This window comes from Bidens hawaiensis, unplaced genomic scaffold, assembly GCF_021521415.1.
Source record: "Bidens hawaiensis isolate Kalapana, Puna unplaced genomic scaffold, B.hawaiensis_p1.1 tig00002338_1, whole genome shotgun sequence".
Lineage (NCBI taxonomy): Eukaryota > Viridiplantae > Streptophyta > Magnoliopsida > Asterales > Asteraceae > Bidens > Bidens hawaiensis.
In genome coordinates this window covers 879,853-891,974 of record NW_027491126.1, presented here as the reverse complement: position 1 = coordinate 891,974, position 12,122 = coordinate 879,853, and the positions used below count along the sequence as shown (strand labels likewise).

Here is a 12,122-nt window from a genome sequence, read left to right as displayed (position 1 = left end):
CCTCACAGAAATTATTAGGGTCTGCCACCTTTAAAGAGTCTTTCGCCCTATAACCTCACAGAAATTATTAGGGTATGCCACTCTTTTCACATATATTATTAGGGTCTGCCACCCTTCTTCACAGATATTATTATGGTCTGCCACCCTTTACCGTCAATTCTTCATATCATACTTTCCTTTTCATTCATATTTATTTTACATACTTCCTTTCATTCTCATATTCTATAATGTACATACTTCATACATACAACTTATATATAAACAATCACATCATCTAACTATCTCCTGACAGCACATGCAATATCCGAAGATCGTTCATGTACCGTCAAGCATTCTTTTATAACATACACATATATCATAATAGGCATACACTTACCACTTAAGGTAAGTGTATTAACTAATCACATCGAGTATGCACACAGCCCCGAAAACATAACAAGGAATGGGGCTAGAAACTCACCTGGATCCTGTTGCGTTTGCCCGTTAATCGTTATTCCCTTCTTTAACTGAGCTCGGCTAACTGTTAAATATATATTTGTTAATTAACCGTATAATTACTTAAGTTGGTATTTTAGTTAACCAACGTATATTCTAAGTTGGGCTTGCTGGTTTAGTTCATGATGATGGGCTAGTCTTGTTTTAACTTATGGGCTTGACATTTGCGGACTTAGTTAAGTCAGTCCCATTATCTATTAAAGCATCTGGGCCTAACTGGGTTCAGGCCTAAACCAAACAGAAAACCGAGTGGCCGAGAACTCAAGGCAGAGAACCCATGTTGACCGAAAACCCCCTTTTTGACCGAGAACTCTTTTCTTGACCGAGAACTCAATGGCCGAGAACCCTCAGCCTTGGCCGAGAACCTCAGCTTGGACTGAGAACCCTCAGCTTGGACCGAGAACCCTCAGGTCGGGTGTGTTCAGCTCATCTTTCTATCTTTATCACTTTTACCTAGCTCCGTTAATTGTTTATGGTTCATATCATGAACTTTTAACCACTTTTCTCCACCATTCATAACTGTTTTACACCCATCATCATTACGGCCTCAAGATCTAGCCCGTTCTAGTCATAAAGTTTAAACCTTTATAGTGTTAAAACGTTCTAGCTAGATCTAGGGTTTCCTTTATGAACCGTACATAATCGTAAGTTCGTTAAGTCCATTTTAATCCTCAAGTTTGCAACTTTATGGTATAACTATACTCGAGTTACTATCCTACTAAGTTTCATGCAAAACCGACTTCGTTTACCCGTCCTTTTCACAAACCGAACACTACTCGTTTTACCCGAAACGAACCAACTAACCCGTTAATTATCAAGTTCATTACTTTATCAATAATCATGAACCGATCTATCATCCTACAAATTTTCATGCAAATCCGTTCATGAAAAGTAAGCCTTTCGTACCTTTAAGATTTTTGTATGAAATCACTCGAGATGCTCAAAACCTTATCAAACGAACTCCGATTTGAGTGATTCAAGCGGCCACGGAACCGTCTCGTCCCGATCTACAAACCCATCAGCTCACCTTCGCCGGAAATGGCGGCTACAGTCGCCGGAATTGTGGAACAGTGGCCGGAAATCTTCATTTTGAGCTACTATGGTTTTGCTGATAAAAACCGTACTTCCCGACCTCTGATCTAAGATCTAATCGGTGGGAATCTTCATTTATATACCTTGAACACTCGGTTAAAATTTGAGACCGATCCGACCGCTAGATCTCCGGGAATCTTTGTGTCTTTGTGGGTGGTTTTCTCAAAAATGGGAATTGGGTTAAGTTTGTGTTTTGATGGTGCAGGCTATGGTGTAGAGATGTATGAAAATGGAAAGGATTAGGGTTTTAAGGGGTATTTATACTCCCTTAAGTCCAATGACCTTAGGCCCATTTTTCCTTTTTGGTCCATAATTAATTTCATCTAATTAGCCTACTTATCCTTCCATCTTTATTATTTTATTTCTCTACTAACTTAAGTAAACTTTTCCATCTTAAATAAATAATGTATTAATTATTTATTCTTAGAAATTTCGGGATGTTACAAGAATTGAATGGGAGAATGAATGGAATGAACAATGGAATAAAATGAATCATTACCATTCATTTGTCTTGTTTGGTTAACCTATGAGAATGAAATGAATTATTAGTTAATTTTGTTTGGTATAAAAAAAATTGTAGGAAGGAAATAGAAATAATAAAAAACACTCTTATCTCAAAATAATATATTTTACCAAAAAAAAAATCAATGGCGACAATGGTGGTGGTAGTGGAGGTCAAGCGGCAAGTGGCGGTTTTGGTGGTGAGAAGAGTGGTGGTGGACAAGCGGTGGTAGCATTGGTAGTGATGGCGACGACGGTGGTGGGGCTCAGGTGGTGGTCAGGCAGCGAAAGTGGTAGTGGCAGTGATGGTCTGGCGGCGGCGGTGGAAATGGTTACAGTGACAATAATAGCGGTGGTAGCACTGGAGGTAATGTAGTGGCGGCAGTGATGGTGGAGACGCGGACGGTGGCGGTCAGGGGGTGGTGGTGGCGATGGTAGTGGTGGTTATTGTTGTTAGGCGGTGGTGTTGTTGAGAAAGTAGGATAAAGGAGGAATGTAATGAAAATAAAGAAGGGGACGGGAAAAGGAATGGTTTTAATATAATGGGATTCCATGTGTAATGGATGATCTCATTTCATTGAGCAACCAAACACCACTTTTTTCATTCCCACGCAATGAATCATTTCATTCCCTCTGTGATTACTGCATACCAAACACTACCTAATTGTTATAAAATCAGTTTTCAGCCTCCATTCGGCCTATCTTCCATTCCATATGCTATTGCCGACCTAAAGGGCGATTTTGCATCATCTCGGAGCTCCTGGGCCGTTAATCCTTCCATGCTTTTAACCGTTCAACACATAATTGAGCTGTTCATCATGAAGAAGCAAGGCTAAACCATTTGTGACCATTTTAGGTGTAGGGTATTTGTATGAAACTGAAATTATCTATGTTTTCTGTCTAGAATTGGAGTAAAGTGTGATTAGTTTATGATTAATCTATCTTTATGTGTGTTTTGATTAATTAAGCAGTTCATCTGAGATTTGGGATTATCATAAATCAATTGGGTGTGTTCATCAACAATTATGATTAAGTTCTTAAAGTCATTGAATTGTTTCCTTTTATCGTTGATTTACTCGAAATCTTATATTAATAAGCTGGTAATTAGGTAGACCATTTACAATTGTTCCAATTAATCGGATTAGATTATGAGAATCAACGTAATCAAACTATTGTGTCTAGTAATTTCTTATTAATCTTACTTAACGAATCATGTCTATGTGATTATTCAGTTGATAGGAAATATAGTTGTTTAGTGGATTGCATAAACCGAACCTAAAGAGTAGTCACCCTTTTTATAATTGTTTTCAAAGTATTTCATAATCAAAGCAATCTTTAAAATACTTGACATCAATTGCCCAACTTTAATTAATGAGTTTGATTTGCATTCTCCATTTTTTCCATGTGGAGACGCCTTACTTACCTATACTAATTATTGGTATTTAAGCTTCATAAATACTTATATATTATTAGAACACGACATGTGTATCAGGAATTCATTACCATGGATCATTCAAGTTATATCTTTGTTGTTTCTAGCTTTCTAGTTTATCTAAGCATGATTCCTTCTTAGTTTTCTTTCATTACGTTCGGCTAAAAGTCTTTTTAACAATTTGGATACGATGATTCTATGACATTGCTGATATAATTGAATGTATGATGTGTCTATGAATATTATTTTAGTAGTTTCGTTATAATGATGTAATAATGCATATGCTTGCATGTGATTGTCGATTGATTTGTTAAGTTGTGTGATCCAAATTAGTCTTTCACATAAGTTATGCTGGCTAGATATGTTTTGTTCTAAATCTAGGTAGGGGTGATATTCGGGTTAGTTTTTCAGGTTTCGGGTTTCAAAGTTTTAAATCCCGACCCGAAACCTAACCCAAATCTCTCACGAATTCTTCGGGTTCAGGTTGGGTTAATCGGGTTTCAAGTATCCTAAGAAAAATATATACATTGCTATATTTTAATGTAACGTATTCTTTACCCGTAAAGTAAAATAAACCAATAACATAACAAAAGTAAACCGACAAAACATCCTAAAAAGAGTAAAATTTAACAAAGTTCAACCATGGTAAACAAGACCGACATAATCGTCTTCAGTATGCCGTGATTAGGGTGTTGGATTATAGTTGTTTTAGCCATAAATTGAAACATTAATAAACAATAAACAAAAATAAACAATCGATTCATAATAGGTGGAATGAGAACATTCGATTTGTATTTAATTCTAATAAGGTTAGCGGCTAAGGCTTAGTCTATAATACATAAATATATTTGTTTCTAAAACTAAAAGTTTATTCGGGTTTTTCAGGTTCACCAAAAACCTAGAACTCGGACCCAAGAACCAACCCGTATTACTTTGGTTCGGGTTTGGGTTAGTGAAGAAGCACTGATCTAAACCCAGATAGGCTAGATCAGTGGTTCCACATAATACGGGTCAAGTAATAAGTAACTCAGCAGTACAAACGACGACTCAAAAATTCCGGTGACGGAAACCTGCAAAACAGAACACCGTGAGCTCGTCACGGGAAGGACAAGAGTGGGGTCTTCCCGTAACCTCCCTCCGGCGTGAGAATAAGTACAATTTTTAGAGAGAGAGAGGGAGTACTTTAAGTGATTGATGTAATATGTGAAGTGTGAATGAATACCTCATGGTGATGGAGATGCTATTTATAGCCGGTGGTTAGGAGAATATTATTGGTACATCTGTCATCTTCTAGAAGATTCTTTTTGTAACAAACTGGACACGTGTCTACAAACAATAGGACGAGACAATGTTCGTTATATGATGAATCTATAAACGAGTATAGACGATTATTATAATACACAAATTTGAATCGTATAAGATTGTTTTAACATAATTACTAGTGTCAGTGAGTCGCTTATGGAAAGAACAACAATATCCTTGATTCAATTTCCAATATTAGAACGAAAATTAAGCATCAAACAACTAAACGGGTCACAGTTTTGTTATATGGATCATGGATACGGGTTTCAGGTTTAAGGATTTGGGTTAAAGGATATAATAAATATGCAGAAATTGCAATTAGACCCCTGAATTATTTAGGTGGGAACACTAAAGGGTTAAAGTTTGGTTTTGGGTTAAAATTGAATATCTTTCAAAGTTATTTGTATATAATATTTAAATATAATAAACAATTAAGTAAAATATTAGTTACTCAATAAACGCGATAAAATTTCCCGAACATCGAATTGGGTCGGGTATTTAATAAATTATTCATCCGAAAAGTCCGAGTTGTTACATTATACGCATAAATGACTTATGCGTTCTTTATATACATAGACGCTGAACATATACGCCCGTATAACATATACGGCGTATATGTTCAGATCTTGTTTTCCTTAACGCGTTTTTCGGGTTTTTCCTCGATTCTAGCGCCGTCAGCCGCCATCATTCGTCGTGTTTGGTCGGGTTTTGGTCGTTTCTAATCTAGGTAGGCTCAGGTGGGTCATAAACGGACTGTGGTGACTTTTAAGCTCGTTTATCAACCTACTAACTACCCGTTTTGTTTCTAGATTTAGAATCCGACGAACCACACGACGCCCCGTGGCTGCGGTGTGGAGTATTATATTGTTGGCTCAGTTGAGAGGTTCAATAATCTACCTTCGGCTTGCTTCGAAACGGATTAGAGAGCGGTGTAGAGAGCATTTGGCATATGTGTGTGTTTTTTGATGGTGTATGCTAGTGTGTAGAATGGATGGACATGGAAAGGATTAGGGTTTTAGGGGTATTTATACTCCCTAAGCCCCTGTACCGTAAGCCCATCTTCATCTAAGTCCATGATTTAATTCCATCTATTTTAATCCACCGTCCTTTTATCATCATCATTATTATATTATTATTATTTTTCTAATAACTTAAATTAATTTTTCCAACGTAAATAATATTTTAATATTATTCCTAGAAATTCGGGATGTTACAACTCATCACTTAGATTATACCTTTACAATGCATTCTTGAGTTTTTTATTTAAGGGATTAGAAAAGAAAAGATAAGAAATTTTTCTTTTTTCATTATTGAGTTTTTCACTAAAAGTAAAGAAAGAAAATGAAAGGAAAAGTTAAGCCTTTTTTCCTTCAAAACTTTCCTGCCAAATATGGCCGGATTGTGAATGAAAGTTTATATCCCATTACCATATTACCAATTTATCTTATCTTAATTCTCTTTTCCATGTTGCTATGAGGACATGTTACAAATTTTTTTCCTATCTTTTCCTTCCAATCTAACTCAAGAATGTAATAAACACTTTCTTTTATTTTAACTCGAGAGTGCCTTTTAAGTATATAATTTATTTTCCTTTCTTCCTCTATATAATCTTATCATTTCTTTTCCTTGTATTTTAAACCCGAGAATGTAGTGTTAGGATATTTTAATGAATTAAGTATTGTTGTAATTGTTTTTATCGATGCAACTATGCTTGAGGTTTCTATGGAAAATAAAAATGTTACCAACGCCCGGGTTTTTTTTTTATAGTTTCAGTACCGTAATGAACGTAACCGAAACTGACTGAATTCATGTTGACTTATCACCGCAACGACCAGGACCGACAAAACTTCGAAACTGACTGAATTCACGTTAACTTATCACCGCAATGCCCGGGACCGACAAAACTCTGAAACCAACTGAATTCACGTTGACTTATCGCCGCAACGCCAGGGACCGACAAAACTCAGGTTTTCTAAATTTACCACTGCTACACCGGGGACCACAACACTTGAGTTACTGATCGAATAAACGTCATTAAAATACTTTTTTTATATGTTAAATGGATTTAGAACCCGTGTGATGCACGAGATTCTTAAAAGAAATACAATTAAACTATAGAATTTAAATGCTTAATTTTTTTTAAAAAAAAAACCTATATATTATATCAAATTAAATGGTTTAATAAATTTAAATTATATTTTGTAACGAAATATTCATACGAATACGTGGTGTTTTAACACAATTTTTCATAATAACTTAAAAAGATGAACCTGGTGAATTTATAAGTTGTAATTATATTTATTAATAATATAATGAATTCTAACAAAAGATGGTATGATTTTTCATTATGAATGACATAAAAAAAGAACATTATATATAAAAATACCAATAATAAAACACAATATTCTATTAAAGTTTCGAAAGAGATGAAAAAAGACTATGGATTTGTGGAAGTTGAATAATATGTGAAAATAAAATTATTATCCGCTCATAATTTCTTCCAATCTTTATCATTTTAGACCTATAAATATTGTTCTTTGAATTGTATCACATTCATCTCATACACTCAAAAACGTATATAAACTGATTTAATAAAAAAAGTAAATATATATAATTTTATTAAAGATGTAAAAATTTTGATTATATTGACATAAATTCCCTCATATATTTAATATCTATAATTTACATAATTAGTTATTTAATAAAAAAAATAAATTTATATGTTTTGATTATACTAACATGAATATATTCATGTTTTCAATAAAACTAAAAAATCGTTTTAGCGGCCATTTATGCTATGAATCTTTTATTAAAGTTACCTACCTACCTACCTACCAGTTTAGTGTTTGTTGATGAAAGTGAATGGAGAAGAGAACGAGAGAATACCTTCAAATAGCCGATGAGGATTCCGATCGAGTGGCCGGACTGAGCAACAGCTCCTCATCAGCAGCTTCTTATTGTTTCTACGATGACTTTGCACTCAGAGGCGTAAGAGTGGACCGCTTACACCCTGCTTTCATCTCATGCTCCTTCACCGTTCCACCTCGCCTTACTGTATGCATCATTGATTATTTCCTCCAATCATTTATTTTCGTAATTTTCCGTTATATTAATCAACATTGTGTTATATATTTATACTAGTTTGAATCCCGTGTACTACACGTGTAATTCTTGAAAATACAATATTTAATAAAGAATCAGTATATAAGAACCGATATACCCATTAAACACTACTAATACAGTCGTTGTACAATGGTCTTTAAAACAATTTTAAAGTAAAACATAATTATAAATATCAAATGTTTGAAAAAAAATATGAAATAATATTAAATTAACAAATTTTGAAGCATAAATTTTAAGAATGATAACTATTATTTTAGTATTATAAATTTGTTAAAAAATGTGAGGTTTAATATAGGTGTGACAAGTGTCAAAAGTTGTAGCGCGTTTTATTAGAGAGTATAGATATAGATATTTATGAGACCAACTTAACCCTCAACCTGTTTTTTTAATCAAATTTCAACTTCACACTCGATTACTTTCTTATTTTTTGTTCGAAACCTTCTTGATGGCTGTTCGAATCCAAATTCAGTTGAGTTATTACTTATTAGTACATTTGTGATTATTATTTGTGCCCTGAAAACAACAGGATCGGAATGGAGATATGGCGATGGGCGCGATTGCAAATTTCATAGATGTGATTGGTGGGGCTTTGTTGCATGAGAAGGATGCACCTATGAAGGTTTCGGTTGACATGTCTATTTCCTATCTCTCTACTGCCAAGGTTAATGTAAGCTCTTTACCTGTTTCACCATTCATTAACCAATATATCTCTTGATTATTTCCTGGGTCGTCTTCATTTCCTTTTTAGCGTGGTCAAAATCGAATTAAGAAATCACCTTTTCACACGTTAAGTCTATGATCGGATATATAAGTTTAAGTGAAATTTTGCATGTTGGATGTATAACTTCATGGCAGAATATTAAAACTTGCTACAAGTTTTAGGAGCTCTCTTGATACTATAAAATTACAAATTTTAATTGAGATCAAGGGTGCCCTGAGTGTTTTTTTTTAGTTTGGGTGGAAGAGAGCTATAGAAACCGAGAATCAGATTACTTCAATTCAATTCAGACAATACGATAATACTCTCCAAATAATACAAATAGATAATTCAGATAACTTAAGACAATTTTAAATAAAAAATAGACCTAGATCTATTTATACTAAAATGTCACAAGGAGTTTTCTCCACTAAATCCGCCTCTTGACTTTGCCTCCCCTAATTCAGCCCTTCACGTTGACTCCTTGTTGAATACTTATCAGAGAGCTTGACAAAATGTCACTAGCATGAGCTGTCAATAAGCTATTTAAGAAGCTTGCAGTGTCATTTTTTGTGTGTATGCATCTCTCATATACTTTGCACAAGTTGAATAATGAATCAATGATGGTATATTGGTATCATTGGTGAACATATTAGTTCATGCTATATTACTTCCTTGCTCCATGTACTTCACTTCACTATAAAGTTGAGGGACATAAGCTTGATAAATGTCATATGCAGTATGCTACTATGCTTTCACAACCCTCACTGCTCTCATGTATCTTTTGATACATTAACGCAACTCTTTCCTAAGCCTCGAATATGAAGAACAATTTTCTTTCGAAATACTTGTTTCCTATCATGAAATTTGGTTCCTTTAATGTTCCATCCAACTTCAGGGTGACGTTCTATAACTTGTCTACGACTACTTGCGAAAACATGTTTTTGATCTTCATTACTTGATCAAGTTTTTCATGTTCATGCTAAGGACATAACCTAATTAATTCCTAGAGCCGTGCACAAGTTTTATGTAGAAGCTAGCCCAAAAGCGCCAATGGTCGCTTCTCTCTCAAAAACTTCTGCCAATCCACCATTTCCATAAACCCCTCCCTTTGGGCTTCATTCTCTTTGCATTATTGCATACCCATTTTGGTTTCAAAATACGAAGGGCCCATCACAAACCTTCGGTGAAAACATGGGAAGCCAGTCGCTCTATGTTTTGTTTACTTATGCTAGAACCACTCAGCATAAACCTATGATGACTAGTTTCCTGTTATTTATTCATTCTTAAATTTTTCTTTCTCACCACTTCACACTTTCTTATGTTCTAGTGCCTTTCCTCGTCTAACACACAACAACGAAAAACAACTAAAACTAGCAAGTTTTGTCTGTATGTTGTGAAATTTGTGGTGATAATTCGAGTGACATTTGATATTTTAGTATATGCCGATAATGTTTAGCCTTTAGGAGCTCTATAAGATGTGACATTCTCAGTTGTATGCTAAGGACTTTGGACACCTTGAGTTATTTCCTTGGGAGAACCCACGGTTCAGATACATGTTTTTATTTTTCTTGCCGACAATATTAACATGATGTCCTGTAAGCATTGGCGCATTGGCATGAGCCAATGCAAGTCTTTATCTTCTCTGTGAATAACTTTCTCGGTCTTTAGTCGTTCTTTGAGGATCCTTTCCTTTATCGTTAGAGCTTTACAATGTTTGGTTTTAATAGTTGACCAGATATCGCCTATGTTGTCAATGGCGCACGAAGCTACACAGCCTGGAATGACACAAAAAGTTATCAGGTTTTCGGTTGTCATGTCTAGTCCATTTAATAGACAGCTTGACATGTTTAGCCCGTTTAATTAAATAGGTTGTTTTCAGAAATGATAGAAAAATAAAGGTCATAATGAATGAGAGATTGAAACACAGTTGCATTGTAAAGCAAATAGCAAACTGATCGAACTGAATCACAATGAATCTGATTTAGAGCATAAATACATTTCGAAGCGGCACTATTGAATCGTTACTACGATTCAAATTGATGGTATAATAAACGGTGTTTCATTTAATCGCTATATTCTAATCCTAATCTTAAACGGAGTTTTAATGTGCAAATTACAAAACTGCCCCTGTTACACAATTATTAATTTAATACTTATACTAAGCTTTTTTATCCTAAGTCAAACAAGATTAAATATAAAACAACCCCTGTTACACAATTATTAATTTCTTGCCTTCATCATATCTTAGCACCATTATAATTCACATATAATCTCGAATATGATCATTTGTGACCTACAACTACTGTGTCTTTGGTGAACACAAATATTATTAGTTGAATTCTAATAAGTTAACACAACGAGTCGTGGCTCCAGGCCGTTGAACTCGAGGCACAAGACGAAGGTGCTGGCGGCTAGCCTCACTTATGTAAGGCGTCTGATATCTGTAAGATACTGAAATACATATAATTTTATTCTACATGCCATCTTATATCCTATTTATAAGATTTCTTTAGTACAACCGAAAAAAAGAAGCTCAATAATATCTTAATTGTATAGTTTAAATATCATAATATATTCAGGTAGTAGATACAATGAGCAGCTGTTAAGCAAGTTTGATATGCTAGTTATTACTTATTACAGTGATGTTATCTAGGAGGCTTCGCTACAAATAGATGTATATATTAGGAGGTATATTTACAAGTACAAATACGGGCTGCAAATGTTCGTACGGGCCAAACCCGCAAACCGTCTTCTCCTTTCACGGGTTTAAAACGGGTTCGGGTCGGGTCGAGCTGTCTGTTTATATGCTTATTATGTTGGACAATGTACCTTGTTGGCAGGATGAATTGGAGATTAGTGCAAAGCTTTTGGGTGGAAAAGGAGCCTATAATGGAACTCTTGTTCTTGTGAAGAACAAAGCTACGGGTCAGTTGATTGCTGAAGGCCGACATTCATTGTTTAGCAAACCAACTAGCAAAATTTTATTTTTTGAAGTTTTTATGCTTGTGATCTTAATGTATTATTAATCAGGAGGGCATAAAAGTGTCTATTCAAAACGAGTCAAACACTGTCTGACTTCATGAATAATGCATTATTATCTTTATTATTTTAATTTGAACAGGATAATCAAATTTTCAGTTAACTTACTGTCTGCTATACTACTTTGGTTAGTTATAAAGATAATGTTATATATCATAATTAACTTACTTAAATATTCAGTTTATATAACAAACACTTGAAAACAAAGTTAAAATGCATGCAATTACCGCCTATCTACGTTAGATCCTCACCGCTGCCGACCAACACTATTGACTATACCATAACCAATATCCACCATTGAAAGTTTGAAACAAAAACAAGACTATGATATATGTTACCCAAGCAAATACTTAAAACAAATCCTAAGTTATTGACATGGAATTCAAAACTGTAGAATTAATTCAATACCAAATATTTAAAATAGGCATGTATAAGGTT

General features: G+C 34.5%; 1 protein-coding gene across 1 annotated transcript; it reads left to right on the top strand.

The window, feature by feature from the left end:
* Positions 1-7,684: 7,684 nt before the first annotated feature.
* On the top strand, positions 7,685-11,699 carry LOC143618131 (uncharacterized). The gene is made up of 3 exons (XM_077090451.1): positions 7,685-7,876; positions 8,472-8,612; positions 11,486-11,699. The coding sequence occupies exons 1-3, from the start codon at positions 7,685-7,687 to the stop codon at positions 11,669-11,671; spliced, it is 519 nt and encodes a 172-aa protein (XP_076946566.1). The 3' UTR covers positions 11,672-11,699.
* The last annotated feature ends 423 nt before the right edge of the window (positions 11,700-12,122 follow it).

Bases quoted from the DNA above. Each gene is read 5' to 3' on its own strand.
- LOC143618131 (XM_077090451.1), top strand. From the start codon at position 7,685: ATGGAGAAGAGAACGAGAGAATACCTTCAAATAGCCGATGAGGATTCC. The intron at 7,877-8,471 runs GTATGCATCATT...TGAAAACAACAG, and splicing joins CCGTTCCACCTCGCCTTACT to GATCGGAATGGAGATATGGC. The intron at 8,613-11,485 runs GTAAGCTCTTTA...CCTTGTTGGCAG, and splicing joins TCTCTACTGCCAAGGTTAAT to GATGAATTGGAGATTAGTGC.